This window comes from Natrix helvetica, assembly GCF_964273705.1.
Source record: "Natrix helvetica genome assembly, chromosome: 5".
NCBI classification, from domain to species: Eukaryota; Metazoa; Chordata; class Lepidosauria; order Squamata; family Natricidae; genus Natrix; species Natrix helvetica.
In genome coordinates this window covers 67,975,120-68,000,875 of record NC_138551.1, presented here as the reverse complement: position 1 = coordinate 68,000,875, position 25,756 = coordinate 67,975,120, and the positions used below count along the sequence as shown (strand labels likewise).

Sequence of the window (25,756 nt, the reverse complement as noted above, 5' to 3'; positions counted from 1 at the left end):
CTAAACTTTATCTAAAAAGTAATTAAATGCCTACTGGTTCAACAGTGGTGGTTATATTAATTTTTTACAGTGGAAAATAAAACAAAAATACCTTATTCACACTGTCCCAAGAAAAGTATGTATATGGATACATTTTATGTTCATATATAGAGAAATGTAACTATAAAAAATCACAGTCAAAAGAAAATGAAATTAAGGAGGTACACTGAAAGTGATGAACTCAGACCATATACTATTATCAGCCTCTGCGGTGTTTCAAGGACATTGTAGTTTTCTTGGATAATGGATTTTTGGCTGTTTTTGAGAAAACCCAGTCCTGATCATGTAGATTCTGAAATTCTTTATATCAATGTCTACTACAAGGATGGAATATAGACCATATATGCTGCAAATCAGCATACATAACTACCACATTCTGCACACTTGATATATGTTCAGACTTCATTTTTAAAAAGAAAAAGTATTCTGGATTAATGACACAGCCACGGGCATTCTTATCTAATATGTATGATTTCTTACATTCTGCTCCTCATAGTATCTTCTTTACTTGTGCTATTTTTATCATATTAAATGAGGTATTGGCAATGTTCCACCAAGGATTCAATAACTTGCATCTCAATAGCAGGGTTTATAAGGTGTGAGAATGTGGCACAGTTCAGGGAAGATACAAGGGGGTGCACAAGAAGTGTGGCACAGGTCAGGGAGGGTGTGTATGAGGGGCTGACATGAGCATAGTGGACTGCAAAAGAATGCACAGGTGGGGGAGACTTGCAACCTTCCCTGCCAGTTTCCCAACTGAAGAAGCAGGCAGAGAAGGTTGCAAATGATTATAAGGTGACAATCAGTCATACGTGTGAAGCAGTTCCAAGGATCCAGATTGCAATTAAGTGATCATTGGGTTGCTGGGACGGCTAAAATTCTGAGGACCAGTCATAACCACCATTTATTCAGCACCATCCTACCTTAACAAGGTTGCTGAATGAATGATGACAGGTCGTAAACTTCCCTGTATGACTGAATATACATACATATAGAATTGTAGAGATGGAAGGAGCTTCTGAGACTGGTGAATCTAGTCAAAGACCACCTGTAGGATATTTCATTTTACTAGCAACAAGAAGCAGGATATTTTCATACTATAAAAAATGCTGCTCCTTCCATATTAATAATCCTTGCCGATTGCCCCCACCAAGCAAAACAATTTCTTACTTTAACAACTTCACCTCCATCAACTTTCATCAGTTGCCTTAAATTCTGTTGCAGTATATTTGTGTTGGATCGCCACTTCAAAAGCCCCAGTAAATCCACTAAAAAGGAAGGAGAAAAGTTGGATAATCCTATCATACATAAAATACAACAGCAGAAAAAGACTGGAACAACTTCTACCAGCTGCAATCTTACATATGTTAATCTGAATCTAATAATGTTTATTGACTGACAGAAAGGGATACAATCTTCTCCCATGCCATTCCACAAATCCACTGCAGAATGTTAAAGGAACTCTTCAAAATACATTTCAGCATGTTATCATTGGGTAGAATAAGTATTTTTGGCCAAAAAGATCTCTTATAAAGAACAAAATGTAGCCCAAGGATTATTAAGTCTAGTTATCAGATTTTAGACGTATATAACATATACTGTATATGAATACAGAAATCAGCTATATTATCCATCTGTTCTGGAACAGAAGAAAACATGTAAGCAGTCAATTTCCCATGTTGATTTTGAATTCCTGCAATCCAACATCATGCTAATCAAATCGATAAATGAGATACATTTAAATAAAGGCAGTTCATAATCTAAGGATTTACTAGTAATTCCTTTACTTTATATCCTGTTCCAGAAGGACTAAAAAAAACCTTAAAAACAATTTTAGCACACAACATGAAAATAAAAAAAAATAGTTCTCTAAAATCAATATGATTTTGTCTACCAATAAAGGCAATATCACTACAGTTATTATCAGCTTTAGTACACTGAGAAATTACAAAGCTATAATTTAGTTAAGATTTACATTGTAGATGATTTTAAAAAAAACTTTAAAATTTAATGTAGATATAGATAGTAGATATTAAGATTAGTTCCAAAAAAGATGTTCCAATATGAAATGCCTTCCTCCTTCCATTACTCAAGTATTCAATTTGTCCAGGCAATAACATTGCATATTCATTTCTAAATACTTGTTATATTGAACAACTTAAAACCATTTCCTAATTTATTAAAATGATTTTTAATGGATTTCCCCCCAGATTTTCCTGTTTCCATGGTGTCATTTCAAGTTTATCAGAGAGGAAACAGGACTCCTTTTACTCCACCTCCTTAATTCATTATCTCTTAAGAAATGTGTTTCTTCAGATTTGTTTTCTATAATGAACCCAGGAGAAAATAAAATAATGAATAATATTCAAAAAATAATTATGGGGGTGAACTATCACCAAGGAAGAAATCATCAACAGTGACACTAATATGGGGCTGAAAGAAATGCACTGTAATATTTGGGACATTTCAGGTGTATAACATTTCTCCACTATCCTTCCATCTCTATTGATCTATGTCACTCCTCAAGAGGCATGTGCCAAGTAGGAGTAGAAAAACTGATATTTTATCTAACAAGTTCCAGTTGGTCCTATGGATACATTAGGATTGAACCTTAATTTGGAATGTTAGTGTGTTCCGAAGGCTGAATTACCTCAATGGACAATCTTAAATGATGGATTTTAGAAAGAGCTGAAAGCTCTGTCTAACATAAACTATAGACAGCCCTCTATATCCCCTCTGTTTTTTACAGAAAAGAGAGGGGGAGAAAAACTCTTTGTGTGCAAGCAGCTGCTGCTTGAGCTCTTGCTGAGAGCTGGGAAGACAGTGCAAGGCCTGTGAAAAGAGTGTGAAACTGGCAGACTAGAGAGAAAATGCCATGAGCTGCATCTCTACTGTGAACTAGAAATTTCCCACCCCTACTGCTTCCTGACAACAAACCATACTTCCAGTCAATTTAACCTAAAATCTGAAAAAAATAGATTTAGCCACAAAAGTAATATAAGTTTTCTAAAGCTACATAAAAGTAAGAGAACTCAGAATTTCTAAGATATGATTTTTTATGATTAATGGCTTCATAGTTTTATGGGAAATTACTGATAAATTGTTTAAAGAGCAGCACACATGTGATCTTCAAAACAAGAAAACTCACATGTGTTTTATAGAGCAAAATATGAATAGTCATATTTTTCTTCTATTTTCCTTATAGATGGGATATCGAAACTCTGGCATTTCTAACACAATGTATTCATATTTGTTTTATTTGTGAAGCTACAGATGGCATCTAACCTCCATCATTTTCCTCTTCTGTTCATTGGTATTTGTGTTAAATGTAGTTCTTCACTTAGTCTATCAGCATTGCTAATGGTCAGGTATGATGCAAGTCCAAAATAATAATAATAAACGCTCCGAAGGCATCAGGGAAGCCTCCGGACCATCCCTGAAGCCTTCGGAACGCTTAAAACGACCCTCCGAGCAAACCGGAAGTCACTTCCGGTTTGCTCGGAGGGTCATTTTAAGGGTTCTGAAGGCTTCAGGGAAGCCTCCGGATGGTTTCTGAAGCCTCTGGAGGGCCTCCGGGGGGGTGGGGGAGGCTCTTTTCACTCTCCCCAGGCTCCTATAAAGCCTCTGGAGCCTGGGGAGGGTGAAAAAAGCATGTAAAAATGGGGGGGTTGCGCCCGTTGTATGTGCATGCGCACAAGGGGGTCGCGCATTGCATTATGGGTGCAGCACGCCCGCACAAAACCCCCCTGCGCTCCCCCCACTTGTGGCACGCGAGCCAAAAAAGGTTCGCCATCGCTGTTCTAGAGAATGAAAAAGTCAAGATTTTGTGGGATTTCAGAATCCAGACTGACAGACACTTGGCCTACAACACACCTGACATAACAATAGTTGAAACAAAAAAAGTATGGTTCATTGACATTGCAATACCTGGTGATGCATGAATTGAAGATAAGCAGCAAGAAAAAATCACAAAGTACCGGGACTTGCAAATTGAAGTTGAGCGACTGCGGAAAAAGAAATCGAGTGTTGTCCCGATTGTAATTGGAGCCCTTGGAGCAATACCTAAAGGGCTTCCTCGCTATTTGGAAATTCTAAATTTATCGCACTTGAACATTCTAACTCTACAAAAAACCACCCTACTTAGAACAGTTTATATCCTCCGACGTTACCTTAACAGTTCCTAGGTCCTTGGTTAGGACTCGAGCTGTAAAGAGGCTACAGGGCTCAGTTGTTACTGACAGGGAACCAGGGCGTGCAACTGCAAAGCGACTGGAACCAAAGCGCAAAACTTGGACAACCGAAGAAAATCGACAAATCCTCAAATATTACTACCAAGCAGAACCAACAGCCAGGGGATTTCAAAAAAGAATGATGCAACTGTGGAAGGAACAACACCCAGAAAGTGACATAACTGAACAAAGATTAATGGATGAAAGGCACTTCATCATCTGTAATAAAGTTTTCACAGAAGTGGAAATGCAACATCTAGAAATATTGGCTAAAAAGAAAACAACAAGTGATGATGAACAAGCTGAACAAGCTCCAACACCTTGACAAATTGACCAGCCAGTGGAAGAAGCGAACATACAGGATGAAGACCCTCCTGTGCCACAACTTGAAAGTGTAGAGCTAAGTGATCTAGCAATAATGCCGAAAGAAAAAATTGAAAACCACATCAAAGAAAATGTAGAAAGAAAAAGACTACCTATCATTCGCGAAGGGCATAGCAAACGAGTGAAAGATCTGTTAACTGCCGTGAACAATATTTTAACTTCCATCCCATCCAGCATACTATATGAAACCAACCAATTAATGTATAGCACAGCTGCCGTTATAACTGCAGAACTAGGTTATAAAATGCCAAAAAAGAAACCCACTGGAACACCAAAGTGGAAAATTGACTTGAAAATAAAATTTAAAAACTACGAGGGGATATCAGCAATCTGAAGTTCTTGAAAGAAGGAAAACTAAAGAACAAAAAACTGAAAAGTAGTTTACACAAAAAATAGAACCTGGAGGAAAAAACAATAATGGAAATTATGGAAGAACTAAAACAACGTGCAATAGAAACAGCAAGGAAAATTGAAAGATACAAAGGACGAATAAAACAATATTGTGAAAATGTCCAGTTGAAAAGAAACCAACACCTCTTCTACCGGTCCCTTGATGAAAATCGAATACAAACTAATATTCACCCATGTAAAGAAAAAACTTTGAACTTTTGGAAAGAACTGTGGGAAAACCCAGTGGAACACAACAACACTGCCTCCTGGATCAAAGATATTCAACAACAAACAACACAAAACAAGATGGAATATATTGTAATAAAAAATGACGTGGTAGCAAAACAAGCAAAGAAGGTCAAGAGCTGGAGTGTACCTGGCCTGGATGAACTTCATGGATACTGGCTAAAACACCTGACCAGCCTCCATCATCGCATGGCCAATCAATTTGATCAAATGCTTCAAAATGCAACCAGCGAAGAATGGTTAACAGCTGGTCGAACATACTTGATAATGAAAGATCCAGAAAAAGGCACAGAACCAAGCAACTATCACCCAATTACTTGTCTGCCAACAACGTTCAAACTTTTTACAAGGATACTGGCAAATTCAGTATTCAATCATCTGATGGAAACAGTTTGTATCCAGTAGAACAAAAAGAAAATTATAAAAAATCAAGAGGAACAAAAGATCAGCTACTCATAGACAAAATGGTACTAAAAATGCAAAACAAAGAAAAACAAATTTAAATATTGCATGGATTGATTACAAGAAGGCATTTGACTCATTACCCCACAGCTGGATTAACACCTTTCTGGAAAACTTTGGAATCAGCAAAAATATCTGTACATTTTTTAAAGCAAATATGCAAAAATGGAAAACAGTTCTAACAACAAATGGAGAGAACATTGGTGAAGTCAACATCAGACGAGGAATCTTCCAAGGGGATTCACTTTCACCACTACCGTTCAACATTGCATTAATTCCACTGACAATAATCCTACAAAACACAAAACTGGGATACCAAATCTCAAGCCAACATGGCAAGATAAACCATCTACTTATATATGGTTGACTTTAAAATGTATGTGAAAAGTCCCATTGAATTTAAATCAATACTCAACATAGTTCAACTGTTTAGTAGTGACATCAAAATGAACTTCGGACTTGAAAAACGTGCTATATTATCCATGCAGCAAGGAAAAATGGAAAAACCAAAAGAAATAGAACTGGGAAATGGAAATATAATGAAAGCATTAGCAAAGGATGCTGGTTACAAGTACCTAGGCATATTGGAAGCAGATAACATCTCTTTGATGCAAAGAGTCAACGCAAAAGGAATACATCCACAAAATGTCCACAAAATATTAAAATCAAAGCTGAATGCTGGAAACATAATTAAACCCATTAATATATGGGCAGTGCCAGTGATACGCTACTCAGCTGGAATCATCAACTGGACTCTGACTGAACTGGTAAACTTAAACCGGAAGACACGCAAACTTTTGAATATGTACCACGCTTTACATCCACGAAGTGACATTGACAGGCTGTACCTGCCAAGAAAAATAGGGGGCAGGGGGCTATTGCAAATCCATCAAACTGTAGAAGAAGAAAAACAAAGTTTGAATGATTATGTGAACCAAAGTACAGAAAAATTGCTGCAGGCTGTGAAAATGGAGAACAGCATAAAAACAACAGAAACAAAGGCAGAATATAAGGAAAAACAGCTGGATAACAGATAAAATAGATGGAAAACCAAAGCTTTGCACAGACAGCACTTGAAAAATATTGAAGGAAAATGTGATGACAACTTGACATGGACATGGCTTAAGATGGGAACGATCAAGAAAGAAACAGAAGGTTTAATACTGGCTGCTCAAGAACAAGCACTACAAACTGATGCCATGAAAGCGAAGATACAAAAATCCACCGACAACCCAAATTGCCGACTTTGCAATAACAAAGTCGAAACTTTTCCACATTTAATATGTGAATGCAGCAAAATTGCACAAACTGATTACAAAGCTAGTCATGACCGAGTTGCTAAATTAATCCACTGGTCATTATGTAAAAAATATGATTTACCCGTATCCAGAAAGTCATGGGAAAAGAACTAGAAAATATAATGAAATATCGCGACCTGGCCATCGAAACTACACGGCTATGGATGAAGCATGTAACAGTGATACCCATTGTCATCGGGGCACTTGGCACCATGTCCAAGAATTTTACAAGATACATCAACAAATTGCAGCTTCCTGCAATAACACCAGCGGAACTGCAAAAAACTGTGCTACTCAGAACATCTTATATTTTAAGAAGGTACTTGATTGATATCTAGGACACTGGCAGCAAACCATATCAACCATTAACACCAGTCACTGGTATTTGTAATGCAGTTTTGAATGTTCAGTTGACTGAGTTTCATGTTTAATGAATAAAGTATATAATAATAATGATGTTTGTATTATCAGCCCTACCATTTTGAGTTAGTTTTGTTGAGCAGACAAGAGTAGAGATCTGGAATGAATCTTTACTGATGGTACAGCTTCCAAGATTTTGCATGCCCTTGCCAGCCATGGAGTGACCTTTTTCTTCTAATTCCAGTTTAGTAGAGGGCAAGCTTAAATATGTTGAAAAATCTTCCAGCTTCTTTGCTTCTGCCTGCAACATTATTCCAGAACAAAATATGTATTAATTTTTACAGTACTCACATCTCACTGTACTTAAACAGAGACTCCTTTAACTGTTTATTTTATTTTTAACAGTGTCATAGTTGGTTGCATGCCTTCTTCACTGCCTTCACCGCCGTGAAAAGTAGATCAAAATGTCACAGAGCAATATTAACACTGTTGCAAAATTATTATTCTATATTACTTTGAACAAAAAAAATACTTAAATCGTTGGCTCCTCAAAGTATTATAGCATATACTTAAGATAATACCTTGTATACTATAAGATCATGTTCTCCATCTCTCAGAGTTGTTCCATCATATCGCATTAATTTAACAAATGCCAGAGCAAATATTTTCTCAGATTTATCTTTGGCTGTTCAAAAGAAAACAAATGAATATACTGTAAAACAACTCATAAAGATGAATATAGCAGTTGTAAAATACAAGATGTATATGTTAATGAAGATTTAAAAATTATTAGATGCTTTGTATCAAAAAGCAATTTGAAATGTAGGCTGAGATGAGGGAGAGAAAACGAAAAAGATTGTGTGATTCAATTTATGGTCCAAGTTAATCATAAAGATACATCAAACAATCTCTGTTCATTCCCGAATTTCCGGTTGGTTCGTTGGGGCCGTTTTTCGCCCTCCTCAGCCTCCGGAGCTTTCTTTCTTTTCTTTTCTTTTAACAATTTTTATTTGTTTTTGAACAAGGATAAACAAACGTAAAAAATAAAATTTAAAAAAAACATCTTCCATTACAAATTGTAGAAAGTCTGTCAGTTGGTTACAGCATTTCCATGCATGTCTTCCATAGTCACCACCAGCTTTTCATATCAAATCGCATATTTTAAATTCACTTATATTCATGTATATCACAATTATTATATCTCAACCTTAATTTGACTACAATTGTTTTCACATCCTTTTATATATAATATTCAAAATCTAGAATAGGATTATATAACATTCCATTAAATCATCCTAAAATCATCCAATCACAATACATCTTTATAACATATTCTAGATAAAACTTTTAAACCTCCTCTCATAATCTCCATGTTTGTTTATATAAAATTTCATATTATCAAACTAATATATCTATATGTATTGTTATCATTATTAATCATTATTTAACTATAGATATTGTCGCTTCATTTTATACACGCTACTAGTAAACTAAATTTAGCTTAACTTTTTATTATACTTCTTCATTGCATCAACCTGCATCTTTCCAGTAATAGTACGGTCTTATATCTTATATTCGTAGCATTAATGTTCTAGTTACTTTCTTAATAAATCTTGTATAAACTTCTCTTGGCAACATGTTATTCCTTTCGTATCTCATAAAAGCTTGAAACCCAACATCTGTTCTTTCCATCAGCTTATCTTTGATTATCACTAGTGCTTCTGTCAGGATTTCTCTCCTTATCTCTGTCAATTTTTCTCTCTTTTCTTCTTCTGAGCTTTGAAGTCTGGGGTAGACTTCCAATCCATCTATCTCTCCTTTCCATATTCCACTCTTGCCATTACCAACCACACTCACTAAGTTGTCAGTATCCAGAGTTTTCTTATCTCTTTGCTCATTTTTTTCTTCCATCTGTTGAACTCTGTCCTGCACTTTCTTCATTTGGTAAACATCCTCAGTTTCTCCATCAGATTTTTCTGTTTTATATTCCATATTCCCCAATCACTTTTCAATTCTCTCTGTCACAACTAATAGATTTTGAATTTCAAACATAATCATTTGCAATGTTACAGTTTCTTTTTCCTGCTGAGCCATTCTTTCAATTTTGCAGACACTGCCACTATAGGGTTCAAGGCTATTTTAATAAACTTCAAACAGGTTCATTTATTATCTTTCCACCAAAATGTTGTCTTCCCTCCAATAGCTAGTGATAGAACTTCCAAAAGGCACCTGTATAAACAATTTGTGCTCTTCCTACTATCACTGTCAGTAAAAAAATCTGAAAGAACCTTGAATCTCAAGTGATCAAAGAGAAAGAAGAAAAAACAATGTATCCAGCCTCTAAGTGGCAGTGTAACTGCTTTTCCTCCTGTTGTTACAACCCTCTTTATAATACTTCTTATCATCTTCTTTATGTTCCAAGCTTAAGAAAGAAAGAAAAAACCTTAAATGGAGATAAAAAACAATCAAATCAAGCATTATTAAAAAAAGGAGAATTTTAAACCATAAAAGGCTTTCTTGAAGCTTGGGGAGGGTGAAAACAGCCTCTCCCGGCCCTCCAGAAGGTATGCCAGCAAATATGGCTCCACGTGTCACCTGTGGCATGTGTGCCATAGGTTCGCCATCAGGGAACTATACAGGTGAAACTCGAAAAATTAGAATATCGTGCAAAAGTTCATTTATTTCAGTAATGCAACTTAAAAGATGTAACTAATATATAAGATAGACTAATTACACGCAAAGCAAGATAGTTCAAGCTGTGATTTGTCATAATTGTGATAGTTATGGCTTACAGCTTATGAAAACTCTAAATCCAGAATCTCAGAAAATTAGATTATTACATGCAATCAATAAAACAAGGATTGTACATAGAACGATATTGGACCTCTGAAAAGTATAAGCATGCATATGTACTCAGTACTTGGTTTGGGCCCCTTTTGCAGCAATTACTGCTTCAATGTGCTGTGGCATGGAAGCTATCAGCCTTTGGCACTGCTGAGGTGTTATGGAAGACCAGGATGCTTCAATAGCGGCCTTCAGCTTTTCTGCAATGTTCGGTCTCTTGTCTCTTATCTTTCTCTTGGCAATGCCCCATAGATTCTCTATGGGGTTTAGGTCAGGCGAGTTTGCTGGCCAATCAAGCACAGTAATACCACGGTCATTGAACCAGGTTTTGGTGCTTTTGGCAGTGTGGGCAGGTGCCAAGTCCTGCTGGAAAATGAAGTCAGCATCCCCATAAAGCTCATCTGCGGAAGGAAGCATGAAGTGCTCCAAAATCTCCTGGTAGAAGGCTGCGTTGACCCTGGACTTAATGAAGCACAGTGGACCAACACCAGCAGATGACATTGCTCCCCAAATCAACACAGACTGTGGAAACTTCGCACTGGACTTCAAGCATCTTGCAGTGTGTGCCTCTCCATTCTTCCTTCATACTCTGGGTCCTAGGTTTCCAAATGAGATGCAAAAGTTGCTCTCATCAGAAAAGAGGACTTTGGACCACTGAGCAACAGACCAGGTATGTTTTTCTTTAGCCCAGGTAAGATGCTTCTGACGTTTATTGTTCAGGAGTGGCTTGACAAGTGGAATACGACATTTGAAGCCCATGTCCAGGATCCGTCTGTGTGTGGTGGCTCTTGATGCACTGACTCCAGCCTCCATCCACTCCTTGTGAAAGTCCCCAACACTTTTGAATGGCCTTTTCCTGACAATCCTCTCCAGGCTGCGGTCATCCCTGCTGCTTGTGCACCTTTTTCTTCCACATTTTTCCCTTCCGCATAACTTTCTATTAATGTGCTTTGATACAGCACTTTGGGAACATCCAACTTCTTTTGCAATTACCTTTTGAGGCTTTCCCTCCGTATGGAGGGTGTCAATGATGGTTTTCTGCACAACTGTCAGGTCAGTAGTCTTTCCCATGATTGTGATTCCTATTGAAGCAGACTGAGAGACCATTTAAAGGCTCAGGAACCCTTTGCAGGTGTTATGGCTTAATTAGCTGATTAGAGTGGGACACTTTGCGCCTAGAATATTGTACCTTTTCACAATATTCTAATTTTCTGAGATTGCGGATTTGGGGTTTTCATGAGCTGTAAGCCATAATCATCACAATTATGACAAATCACGGCTTGAACTTACTTGCTTTGCATGTAATGAGTCTATCTTATATATTAATTTCACCTTTTATGTTGCATTACTGAAATAAATGAACTTTTGCACAATATTCTAATTTTTCGAATTTCACTTGTACATTGGTATCTTCAATAATCAGCAAATTTGTTGGACTATACTTGGATCCTTTTTGTCAGAAAATGTCACACTGTTTACTATTCAGGACATGAACAACAAAAAAGAAAAGGATTGCTTTTATAATTATGTAACAAGAACAATACTTGAATACAGTACTGAACATTATCTAGTAGACTTTGTGGATAACTGTTCAATGTAACAATGATCTAAGATTAAACATTGATCCAGAAAAAAACCCTGAATCTTATGGGTATGATAATCAAATTCAATTTGAAATTGATAGAATATGCTTGATGTGCTGTCAAAGACTGGAGTGCCAACATTGGAAATGTAAAGGAGAAAGTGTTTTGGGATTAGATGATTTAGGAATTGAAATGAAGAAGGCGAGCTTATCAAATTCTGAAAATTCCGTTGTTTCTTCAAAGCTAACACTTTATTCAAACTTGTAAAATGGTGACTATATTCATGGACACCACTGGATGGAATACATAGAAATCAAGTTGACTTCATTATTGCTAAAAAGAGGTAAAGGAGCTCAGTTATAAAATCAAAGGCATGGCCAAGAGGGGCTAAGGAAAAGATCACAGACTGTTCAAGCACAAATTTCATATTAAGCTAAAAGAACAAGATGAAAGCCAACCAATGTCTACGATGTGATACTCAGCATATATTTACTTTTTTTTCAAAGAGAATATAAAAATTGCTTAAAAGTCTGGAACCTCATTGAGAACCAGAACCAGAGGAACTATACAAACAGAGTAAATAATTTGTTAAGGATGATTATGAAAGATCTACAGGATTAAAAGACTGTCAAAGATGAAGAAATAAAGAAAGCTCATTTGATACTTCCAGGTGAGAAATGGTGAGGTAGAAAGTCCCCAAATGAGCCAATTGAGCCAAATGAAAAGTACTGGGGAGTGAAGAAGTGGGGGAAGGCTTGCCCTTCGTCAGCATTGGGACAACATGACAAAAAATCGTCTGACATTTTAAATACTCCAGAAAATATTTGAAGAATGGGGACAGAAATCAGCAGCTACCAAGTCAGCAGTGAGGTATGTTTGTATGGATAGACTATTTCCAAAAGAAGTCAAAGAGGAAATGACAGATGAGAAAAAATAGCCTGGAAGATCTACAGGATTAAAAGTTGAAAAAAGCCTGATACTCATCCGATACAAAAATATTAGAAAATAAATTGTTGAAATATTGAATTTTTTAAAAAAATTATAGATTCTAAGAGATGACATTTAAAGCATAAAATCACTTTTAGTGACGCCAATGGTGACTCCTTACAGCATTTATAAAAATGGTTTGCTAAAGCACTGAAGATGCTTTTGAGATGGTGGAGGTGGGGGGGACTGAAGAAAAAGCAAGTCCTTTGACAACAATTGAAGGAATTAAAGATCAATATAATTAGAAACAAAAAACAAGTTGGCTTGCATGACTATGGTTAACATAAAACATGTTTCTATAAACTTTTGGTTACTTTTTATGAATTTTCTGCTGAGATCAGAACTAAATATTATGATTTATGGGTTTGTATATGGATAAGAAATGGGTTATAAAAAGAAGAGATATTTTCATATAATCTTATAAAGGTAAAGAATCACATTTGTACTTGTGATGAAGATCAGAAGTCACTTTTTAAAATATTCCTTTTCCTTTTTTCTCTTTTTTTCTTTTTTCTTTTCTTGTACTTTTTATTCTTTTTCTTTTACTAACTTGAGATTACGTTAACTTTTATTATTTCTTTTAAAAAAGGTTTCAAATAAAAATATTTTAAAAGGAAGAAATCAAACTAAAAGTCAGAACAAACTGTGAAAATTGCCAAGAGAAGCTGGAGACAAAAAAAAAAAAAATCTCAAGAAGGAACTTAACAAAAATTTCAAAGAGCTGTTAGAAAAAATAAAAAGCAGTATTACATCTAGTATATAATATATAAAGTTAGTAACTAATTCAAAGATCAAAGATGGCAAGAATATACTGGAGTTCTGTATAGCAAAGATGTCAACATTCAAAGAAGAATCAGTAAATGTTCTAGCCAAGCTACGCCAGCAAAACTGGAGAATGACACAGTGGACAATAGCTGGAAGACTTTAGTCTACATTCTAATATCTAAAAAAGGAGCAGAGTGAGCAAATTATCATATAATATTCTTAATTTCACATGCTAACAAAATAAGGATTAGGCTCATCCAGCAGAGATTAGAGCCTACCTGGAAAAAGACATGCCAGATATTCAAGCGGGCTTTAGAAAAGGCTGAGGAAAACAAGATATTATTTCAGATGCATGTTGGGTAATTGAGAAAGCAAAAGAATACCAAAAAGAAATCAGAATGTGCTTCATAGATACAGAAAAGCCATTATTATACTGATCATGTCAAGCTGTGGAATATGTTTAGAAATATGAGAATGTCAGAAACTCTTGTCCTCATGCAAAATCTTTATTCAGGTCATGAAACCCGTATGGATACAATATGGTGCAAAAAAAGAGAGGTGATAACAGAGGGAGAGACTGTCTCAGCAAAGGAACAAGACAAAACTCTATCTCCTTACTTACTCAACCTATTTGATGAAATATACCACGAGCTAGGTATAACAAAGCTGGCTATCTTACTGCAGATGTTCCAATTTGCTGTGGCATGAAATAGGGGTGCAATTTAGCTCCTGTGCTGTTTAATATTTATATAAATTCAGTTACGGACTTTACAAAAATAAAAAAAGAATTTAAGGTCTGTGCTATTAAGGAAATGGAACAGGAACAGACACTTGGCAATGTTTTGTATGCCAACGATGCAGCAATTCTCTCACACAGGTTGGAAAAGTTTGCAGTAGAATTCTGCAAGAAGGAAAGTCTTAGTATTAATTACTCCACACTAAAATTATGGGAAATCCTAGCTGTCATAAATTCCAATGACAAACAGAAGCTCATAAAATAGAACAATTTCTACTTTTAAATATCTTGAGAGTAATTTTTCAAGCCTCTGGAATTTGGCAGGAACAATCTAGAATCCTTTTTGCCAAAGCCAATAATGGCGCCAAGATAATCTTGGTCTTTTTTTACTCTAGGGAAGGTAGAGGCATACCTGCTGCCATTAACTGCCTTAAAACAAAATCTACATCCCATATGCTGTCTGGCCAATAGAGATGAGCCAACAATTATCTGAAGCCCTCGAACCAAGCCATTGGATCGATCCATCTTTTGCTAGCACTTTTCTAGACTCCGTGTTATCTGCCAAATGTTCGAATTTACATGGAAACAAAATGATCCCACTGGAAGTGAGATTCCATGTTTGCCTACTCTCTCATTCTATTTTCTATTTTCTTCTTGGGATGAAAAGTAAAAATCATAGCCGACTTGTGTTATTGCAGCCATTCTATCCACTCTTTGAGACCTCTAGGCCTACAGAAAAACCAAAGCGGAAATTTGTTTGGGGCAGCTTTTCTCAAATCAAATACAAATTTGGGTGCCACAAGTATATGACTATACATGTAGAAGCAACATGAAAAATATTTACATGTTTATTGCCCAAAGCATAGAAACTAGATATAATAGTATGCCACATACATTCTTCAACTTTTCTTGGCAGCATTTTTAAGAAGTGAGTTGCCAGTTCCTTCTTCCTAAGGCTGAGAAAAGAGAAAAAAGCTGCCTTTTGCAATTGACTGATAGTGATTTTGTCAATGCCGATGGTAGTCAACTGATGCACCAAATGTTCTGAGATTGCACCAAAGGCGCTTATTATTACTGATACTTTCTTTCCTTTCCTTTCACAGTCATTCTACTTCTATTTCAAGTCATTGTATTTTGTGATTTTCTTCAGCCCCTTTCTCTTCTATTCTGATGTCTCCAGCTACTGCCAGGTCTACTATGCATACTTTTGTGTTTTTCTTATCAGCAATCGTTAAGTCTGGAATATTATGTGACAGGTACTATTCTGTTTCAATTCAAACACTTTAGCTTCTTCATATTCCTTTACTTTGTCTCCTTTGTGGTGCTACCAATTCTTGCTTGCAGCAGATTCTGTTTCTGCACATATTCCCATGCACCATTGATGCTACTTTATTATGCCATTGTTTGTGGTCTGTGCAGTCTTCTTTGGACAGATAACTAAATAGTCCACTATTTATTCAGCTTCTCTGCAGAAGTGGACGTCTGTTACTGTCTTCTCAATTCTGCCTTCATATGCACTTCTTAATGCTTGATCTTGTGCAGCCAGAATTACCCTTAGTCTCTTTCTTCAAATTTCCTGCTCTTAACCATTGCCTTATCTGCTTTGCCTGCTAGCTCTTTGATATACTGGCCATGCTATACTTTGCCTTGCCATATATAAGGCTAAGTAAGCCTTCATGCTGTTCTAGTTTCAGTGCATCTTCTTTCACTGTCCTTAAGATATTATTCCAATGCCCTTTTTCTTCTGCAACTATCTGATGTATTTGCAACATTCCAGGCCCAACCTATGTTCCTTGGTAAGCAGAGATTGGAACTGCACAGGAGTTAATTGCCTTGACAGTATTTCCTCAACTGAATTTGGACTTTAAAATCATCTTCACTCTCATGATGTATTCACTTCTAACCTTGTTCTTGAATTCAGTTGTGCTTAATGTTATCAGCCTGAAAAATGATGTAGTATTTGTAATAATCATCTTTATCCAGACTCTTGATTCTATTTGCATAGGGCATCTTGAGTCCTTCAGCTTGCATTATGTTTTACAGCTGATGGTAAGGTTGTCACATTTGCCCATTTCAAATTGTATTTCAATATTTTGGCTGCATATATAGATACTTTTGAGCAGCAATTCCAATTCAGACGATGCTTTTCCATATAGCTTCAAATCATTCATGTTAAGGGGGTGGGATATTCTGGCAGATGTTTTTGATGTTTGAAAGCCATAGCCTGACTTGTTCGGTATTGTTGGCAGAGGAATCAACAAATAGCAGTGGCCAAAATGTGTATCCTTGAAAGATTTCTCATATTAATCTCTCCCACTTTATCACCATTGATCAGCAACTAAGTCTACCATTGTACCATTGATCTTTGCACAAGCTTCTGATGTTTCTAACAACTCCTGTTATTTCTAGGCACTTGATTATCTAATCATGTGGCACGGAGTCAAATGACTTCTGCTAATCAATCCATGCTACCAATCAGATGTTTCAACCAAAAATTAATGAATTAATCTTCACCTATTACTGACCAATTCTTTTCCTTGCCTTCGACACCCCAATTTCTGCTGTTATTACAGGTTTGTTTTCATTTCAGCTTCCTTTGTATTCTGATCTATCTCCTTTACCCAAACTGCATTCTTGTTCTACTGGTAATGGAAACCTTGCAAAAGATAATCATATGCCAGGATATACAATACAATAATACAATACAATACAATAGCAGAGTTGGAAGGGACCTTGGAGGTCTTCTGGTCCAATCCCCTGCCTAGGCAGGAAACCCTATACCGTTTCAGACAAATGGCTATCCAACATCTTCTTAAAGACTTCCAGTGTTATAACTATATTCATGAAGATCAGAATCATGTAGCCAATGGTTTGCCCTGCGACACTCTATGGAAGTGTAAGTGAAAAGGATAAAAAAAGTACTGATATTTTTGAATTTTAGTGTTCGAGAAGACTCTTGAGAATACCATGGACAGCCAAGGAAAAAAATGAATAAATCAACCCACAATTCTCACTTGAGGTACAAATGACCAGGTTCAATTTATATTACTTCAGACACATTACGTGAAGATCTAGCTGTGGCGAATGACGGAAAAGGTGGAATGAAAAAGAAGACGACCAAACACAAATTGAATAGATAGTGACAATGAATATGTCATCGGAAGACCTAAAGGATCAGGTTAGGGATATTTCATCATGGAAAACATTGATATATGTGATCAGTAGGGTTGAAACCAACTTGATGGCATCCTATCTATCTATCTATCTATCTATCTATCTATCTATCTATCTATCATCTACCTACCTACCTACCTACCTACCTACCTACCTACCTACGGTACCTACCTACCTACCTATAAATATATATAATTAGTAATACAAAAAGTCACCAAACAACTTTTACAAACCAAAGCTATTGATAGAAATTGCAATCATTTGGGGGTTTTTTTTGACACTGATCATGTAAAAGGAGATAGTGAACCTCATGATCATTAAAAAAATAAACATTTTCTGACAATAAAAGATCTGTTCACCATCAAATGCATACTGGGAGTTTTAACAGTACATGTGATACATATTCAACCTCTATATTAGAGCTTACATAAGTATGCTTTTTATAAGGGAAATGATATCTCTGCTCACCATCACACTAATAGGTACCAATCAGGCTAGGGATAAAAGTCTTATGTGTGGAATATAAAAAATGCTTTTGAAAGATATAGGAATAATTCAGGTGGAGGAGAAAATTTTGTTATAGTGGAGATGGGAATCTCCGGCTTTATCAGTTTGCATGAGTTGGACCCAAATTGTAGGCCTAAATTCATCCAAGGTTTTATCAAGGCTAAGACTGGATAGTGCTGGAATTAAAAAGCTATAACATTCAGATATATTTATCTGGATGTTGAATACTATTAAAATTATTTAAAATTATAAAATTAAAATTAATGTGTGTGTGTGTGTGTGTGTGTGTGTGTTTGTGTGTATGCTGGTCTTGTTGTATTCGGGTATTTTCCCGTGTAAGATCTACGAAATCTATGAATATATTTATAATCTCGTAGATTTTCATAGATGTAGGTATGCTGGTCTTGTTGTATTCAGGTCTTTTCCTGTGTAAGATTGAGATTAAAGCCAAAAACACCAGCCTGATATATATATATATTTGTATGTGTGAAAACATTGAATAAATGTTATTAAAGTCAACAGGATGCACTTTTGACCACATATTGTGCTTCAAAATACACACATTCGTCAAAATTCTACTGCTTATTTGCACACATTGAAGAAATATACAAAATCCACCTTCCACTGAAGTGCCTATGCTGAAAGCTTGTATATCTTAACAGGCCCTAATTATAATTCTAAGAGGCTGCAAACATGCAAAGCCTACACCGCAGTCATCCCACATGCATGATTACCCAGAAAACTGAGAAACAGATATTAATAGTCCTTTACTTTTGCCACAAAGGCATCTCGCTTCAGGCACAGTCACACAAGCTACTCATGAGATCACTTACAAGCTTTGGCCAGAGCAGTGAGTTAAGTCAAAAAACCCTGTTAATGACAATAAGAATAAGAGAAGATGGATGAAGAAAAGGAAGCGTTAAGGCTCCACTGGCCCTATTGGCAATGGACTATGAGCTGAAGTTTTTACTCATTGTTAGTAATTCCCATTCCAAAATATGAATTGGTAGGAGCATGACATTTCACGTACCTTTTGGGTACTAATCTCTTTCTATTAATTATTCTAGGATCGCAGTTTGATAAATAATAAACTATAATATTATTAGCCAGGGACTTTTATTGCCTCATGAAAAAAATCCTTTCAGAGTGCATACATGAGCAAAAATGTTGACATCCTGTATAATTTCCTGATAATTCCACCAGACATAATAGTTTCAAAACAGTGATTCTTCTACCTTAAGGAACAATTCATGTTCATACTAAAATAACAGAATTGTATGGTAATAAATCACGTTAGTTATTTATCATACAATAAATAACATTGATAAAGCTGCCCTCTCATAACCTTGTTAATTAAAGAGCATGCAATTCATAATGATAATAAACAGTAAACTGTTATTATTCGCACGCAGATCAGAAGTGCCACAGCTATTTTACTAAAACCTAAACCTTTCTGCAGTTGCTTCTCCACTCCATTATTTCCAAGTCTCTTCTGTCTTGTCAAGGTAGCCTCCAGAGGCTTGCAATAATTCTCTTTAGAACACACCATACTCACAGGAAATCATAGTGTGCGTGTGTGTGTGCGTGTGCGCGCGCGCGCACAGTCACACACACACACACACACACGTAGGATAAAACCCCAAGTTTCTTTCTCCCTAAAGAAGTAAAAGTTACTTTTATTCAAACTTGTATGCTGCAGTTATATGCATTCAGGTATGTTCTCAGTTATCAATGGGAAGTAGGGCTGGAATTTCCATTACTAAGCTGTGTAGTCATAAAGTATGACATCACGTGACTGTACTGCTTAGTGATTACAATCTTAACATTGTCCATTGCCACTGTTAAGCAAGTCATTAAGTCAGTCATTAACCAAGAACCTCTTCCTAACTTCCTGCTGGCTTCCTATAAGCAAAATAAATAAGGAAACCAGCAGGAAAGCACAATTTCTGGTCAGCTCACAAGAAGCCTTCTAGATTGTCCATGTGACAGCAACCATGCAGCAATAGCACAGCTGGGCTGGGGAAGACTACTGCTAGGGCGGGAAGGTGCACAAGCAACTTCTGTCGCACCATGCAAGCACAGTTGGATCAAGGGTGGCTGCTGCCAGGGTAGGAGCATGTGCCCTGTGCCCCAAATGACCTGTAACTTCTTCTTCCTCCCACTTGATGAGACACACCCAGGCTGGTCTTTTGCAAAGGAGACAGCATGGCACACAATGACAAATGTAGTGAAGCTCAAGGTGGCAGGGGCAGCAGAGTAAACGGCAGCCAAAAGGCAGAGATTGGGAGAAGTAGGTGGGTGAACTGAAGTGCACCCTGCAATCACAAATGTGGATAGGTTGCCCAATGCCCGAATTTTGATCTTCTGACAACCAGGGTACTACAATGGCTGTAAGTTCAAGAAGAGAATGTAAGTACCATTCATTCAGCACTGCCATAACATCAGACAGCCACTGAACAAGTGGTTTTTAAGCAAGGACTACTATAGTGTTTTCATAAATAATTTATCTATTCCCAATCTTCCTTCTTCCCACCTTCTAACCTTTAACCCTGGCATGTGTCTATGGACTCAGTATCCTTTCCCCACCTCTTAAACCTCCAGCAGCAATTTTACTTTAGTACAACAAAGATAAACTTCTGCTATGAAGTTTGATTTCCACTAGCAGAATATTTTAACATTTATGTAAAGCAGGATTGACACCTTATAAAATTCATCAAACTAACACCCTGCCACAACTGCAGGACTCTCAGTGGTTCATTAAATAAGACTATACAATAACAAAATAAAAGCATAAAACAATTAAAACACATGGTGCCAGGCCCGGGAAAAAAAAATTCCAGGAAAGCTCTTCAGCTTTTCCCAGAAAGCAGACAAATTGCAGTGCAAATAAAAATGGGAAGGAGAATTTGAATGAAAACCTGGATCACCCCAGCAGCAATTTAAAAGATACAATACAATACAATACAATACAATACAATACAATACAATACAATACAATACAATACAATACAATAGTAGAGTTGGAAGGGACCTTGGAGGTCTTCTAGTCCAACCCCCTGCCTAGGCAGGAAACCCTATACCGTTCCAGACAAATGGCTATCCAACATCTTCTTAAAGACTTCCAGTGTTGGGGCATTCACAACTTCTGGAGGCAAGCTGTTCCACTGATTAATTGTTCTAACTGTCAGGAAGTTTCTCCTCAGTTCTAAGTTGCTTCTCTCCTTGGTTAGTTTCCACCCATTGCTTCTTGTTCTGTCCTCAGGTGCCTTGGAGAATAGCTTGACTCCCTCTTCTTTGTGGCAACCCCTGAGATATTGGAACACTGCTATCATGTCTCCCCTAGTCCTTCTTTCTCTTAAGCTAGACATACCCAGTTCCTGCAACCGTTCTTCATATGTTTTAGTCTCCAGTCCCCTAATCATCTTTGTTGCTCTTCTCTGCACTCTTTCTAGAGTCTCCACATCTTTTTTACATTGTGGCGACCAGAACTGAATGCAGTATTCCAAGTGTGGCCTTACCAAGGCATTATAAAGTGGTATTAACACTTCACGTGATCTTGATTCTATCCCTCTGTTGATGCAGCCTAGAACTGTGTTGGCTTTTTTGGCAGCTGCTGCACACTGCTGGCTCATATTTAAATGGTTGTCCACTAGAACTCCAAGATCCCTCTCACAGTTGCTACTATTGAGCACGGCACCACCTAAACTGTACCTGTGCATTCCGTTTTTGTTGCCTAAATGTAGAACCTTACTCTTTTCACCATTAAATTTCATTTTATTAGATAGTGCCCAATGTTCAAGTTTGTCAAGATCCTTCTGTATCTTAAGCCTATCTTCTGGAGTGTTGGCTATTCCTGCCAGCTTGGTGTCATCTGCAAATTTGATGAGTTCCCCATTTATTCCCTCATCCAAATCATTGATGAAGATGTTGAAGAGTACTGGGCCTAAAACAGAGCCTTGGGGTACTCCACTGCATACTTCCCTCCATGAAGATGCAGTTCCATTGAGGACTACACGTTGAATGCGGTTGGTCAGCCAGTTACGAATCCATCTGGTGGTGATGCTGTCTAACCCACATTCTTCTACTGATGCTGTCTAACCCACATTCTTCTACATCTTCTACTAGATGTATGGGAATACACTGTAGCAGCAGTCCTAAACTTTATAGCATGAGGATTATAATAATCTAAAGTCTAATCACTCTGGCCATTCCCTATCTGCTGCAACTTAATGCAAATGTTTCTTTTTTAAAACTATTTGTGGTTAATGGTCATAAATACATCAGTAAATTACTGTGTCTTGTTTTCATTAGTGAAATTGTTAACTTTTCTGTTAAAATTATTGCTTTCATTCAATGATTAATTTTACAACAAAAGCAACAGCTCTTTAATTATATAAGCACTAAAAATTATGAAGATGTCAAATCTTACAAGTTCTAAGTATAAACAGTGAAGATTACACAATTAAAACTTTGATTTTTCTGCCAATATTACAATAAAAATTGAAGCTAGGTTTTTAATGAATTCAGTAACATTAGTTAGATCAGCCGTAATCTTATTACAAACTAGTAAGACGTTATTAACTGCATTAATAATAAACATGAAAAAAGCTAAATACTAGTTTATCTTACTGAAACATATGAACTTTAAACAGCAACATTAACAAGTGAAGTCAATACTTGGCTTGTAAGTAAAATGCTAACAAGATTTCCCATAGACTTCATGACTAATGAAAATCATAGCAACCCATTAACAGTATAAACAAGTTAGTTTATTTTCTCTATAAAAATGTTATAAATACCAGCCTCTAAGAAGCACACACCCAATATTATCAATTGGCTTTACCTAAAGAAGTATAAAGAAGAAGAAACTATAGGAAAAGGCATCAAGACAAGAGGCCAAAAGAATAGGGGTTCGAATTAGAAAGAAATTTATTTAAAATAGCTTTAAAAAAAATAACAGTGAATGTGAATTACTCACAATCCTGTGATGATCTGTGCCGGAAGGTAAACCTTAGATGACTGCGGTTTACATCTTCAATGGGTATTGCAACCTTCACAAAACAAAAGATAAAGTTATGGATATCCAACATTTCATTGAGATATAATATTTTACATGTTTTTATTTTTTAATTGTTAATTACCCAGAGTTGCTCTGAGAGTGAGATGGGCAGTATTTAAAATTGATCAATCAATCAATCAATAAAAACCAACAGCTATTATATGTTTCTGTGTTTGTACACACACAAATATACAAATTACACACACACACACACACACAAACATACTAGCCTAAAACCTGTTGCCTAATCCAGAAAAGTAACAGTCAATTCAACAATCACAGTGTTTAATAGTATTTAAGCTAATTGCTTAAAAGAACCAGCAAATAAATATTGTCACAGGAACTTCCCCTTCCTGATTAATTGTAGCCCACTTCTCCTTTCTCCAGATCTGAACTTATAAAGGTGATATGACAACAGCAAAACCATATTTTCAAAAGTGTGTTGTTTTAAACAACATTTACTGAAGTATTTGAAACCATGAGATCACTTCTTTTATAAGAAAATTTATTTCTCCAGAGATTCAACAGCTAAGTATTCGAAACAGAATCAGTACTTTTTCAGAAAGCAGAATAGTACAGAATAAAACACTAAATATTTTCTCTTTTTGTTCTGTAACCCAGACTGACTTTTCAGTTAGGCTGGAATTAAGCTGCCAAGAACTCCTCAGATGAGTAATTCAGTGTGTTAGTATGTCATTCAGTAGACCTTTACTGAACTAATGCGAGAGTTTGCACACTGAAAGGCATTACAATGATCAAAGCAGGGACCCCTGCTTCAGAAAAAAGGCAAGTTTCTAACCCCCATACATTGAACGAGTTTTGTCACCTAAATTATGTCTATGTGTATGTAATATTAAGTACACTTCTTCTAATAATACTCTTAATCAGAGCATTTCTATTCTTGTTCCTTATTTATCAGTAACTATTCCTAGTCCAGACTTTGAGAAGAGAAGACTGAACAGTCTGCCATGAACTGAGCTCCTCTGGGCATCTTTTTTATATAACATATGGTAAAAATATTTTTTGTTCAACCTTCCTTTGTTCCTGTAGCACCAATAATAATTTCTCATACCTAAGATTACAATTCAGAAATATGAAATAAATCTCCTTCTCCTTTGACTAGTAACAGAGGAAAGTGAAATTGTACTATGGAGAGCAAAAATTTCGAACAGCTAAAAAGTGGCCAGATTTTGGTGTCCGGTGTTTTTTCCAGACAGTAGAAGATTGTTCATCCCCTTTACAAAGAATAATGTTACCGCATCATGTTTATTCTGTTAAAGGGTGCTTTCATTTATGATCCAGGTGTTTAATCTTATTGTTATCAAGAAATATCAGATCTCCCAACTATGGTTTTTCTGTTATTGTTCAGCCTTTTAAATTTTCTGTCAACCTTTAACTCTCTTGGTCACTTCCTACTTCATATCACATTAATCTCCCAAACATTTCACTACAGAGAACTGCTGCTGCCATGTTATTCTTAATATTTTAACAATTATGAATATTTATGTTACTTAACAGAAATTCTCTATACCAGCGATGGCGAACCTTTTTTGGCTCGAGTGCCATAAGAGGGGGGAACCCAGGGGGATCGTGTGTAGGCATGCTGCACCCATAATACAATGCACGACACCCCCCCCAGCATGCATTCATGCATGACAGGCACGACACCCATTTTTTGCATGCTTTTTTTGCCCTCCCCAGGCTCCAGAGGCTTTATAGGAGCCTGAGGAGGGCGAAAACAGTCTCCACACCCCCTCGGAGGCCCTCTGGAGGTTCCAGGAGGTTCCCTGAAGCCTCCGGAGCACAAAAAACTGGCCCTACGGGCAAACCAGAAGTTCGGGAACAGACTTCCGGTTTGCTCGTAGGGCCAGTTTAAGCCCTCCAGAGCCTTCAGGTGCCTTCCGGAAGGCTCCGGAGGACTAAAAACGGCCCTCTGAGCAAACCGGAGGTGACTTGCAGTTTGCTCACAGGGTCATTTTTTGTCCTCCGGAGCCTTCAGGGAAGGCTCCGGAAGGTCCCTGAAGGCTCTGGAGGGTTTAAACCGGCCCTACGAGCAAACCGTAAGTCCGTTCCCGAACTTCCAGAAGCTCCTGAAGTCTCCGGGGTGCCTCTGGGGAGCGGGGGAGGCTGTTTTCTCCCTCCCCGGGCTCCTATAAAGCCTTTGGAACCTGGGGAAGGTGAAAAATGGCCTCAAAAAAGGCTAAAGTCAGCTTCACGTGCCCGGACAAATGCTCCGTGTGCCACTTATGGCACGCTTGCCATAGGTTCGCCACCCCGGCTCTATACTATCCATTAAGAATCTTATTGAAAGGTAAATCAATATAAAAACATTACATTGTTTTTAGCAATGTATTATATGAACCTTGCATAGGAAATGGCAACTACTGTACAAGGTGTAGCAGTACTAATAGTATGTACAAAATACCTTCACTGTGGATCATCAAAGTAATTCCTCAATTTGGCAAAATAAAAATGTCTTTATTATGATGCAGAAAATACCACAACAGCCTTCCCTCTAAAGGGAAAGTACTGCATAGCTGGGACCTGCCTATCAGAAAAAGCTTTTTTCTAAAAGCTACTGATCATCTCTCATTCAGCAGGAGTATCTAGAGAAGCACTTCAAGTGCAAATCCTATCATCTCAATAGTAAATATGGCAGGTGATGCCTCTTTCAGACAGCCTGGCCTTAAGCA

At 36.9% G+C, this 25,756-nt stretch overlaps 1 protein-coding gene across 1 annotated transcript in view; it reads right to left on the bottom strand.

The window, feature by feature from the left end:
- The window catches only part of DOCK1 (dedicator of cytokinesis 1), a 459,011-nt gene that overhangs the window by 337,464 nt on the left and 95,791 nt on the right, over nt 1-25,756 (bottom strand). The window contains exons 16-19 of the mRNA XM_081954827.1: nt 22,983-23,055; nt 7,990-8,093; nt 7,526-7,709; nt 1,210-1,307 (exon numbers count right to left, since the gene is read on the bottom strand). Coding sequence (XP_081810953.1) covers nt 1,210-1,307; nt 7,526-7,709; nt 7,990-8,093; nt 22,983-23,055 — 459 coding nt within the window. The remainder of the gene's footprint in view (nt 1-1,209; nt 1,308-7,525; nt 7,710-7,989; nt 8,094-22,982; nt 23,056-25,756) is intronic.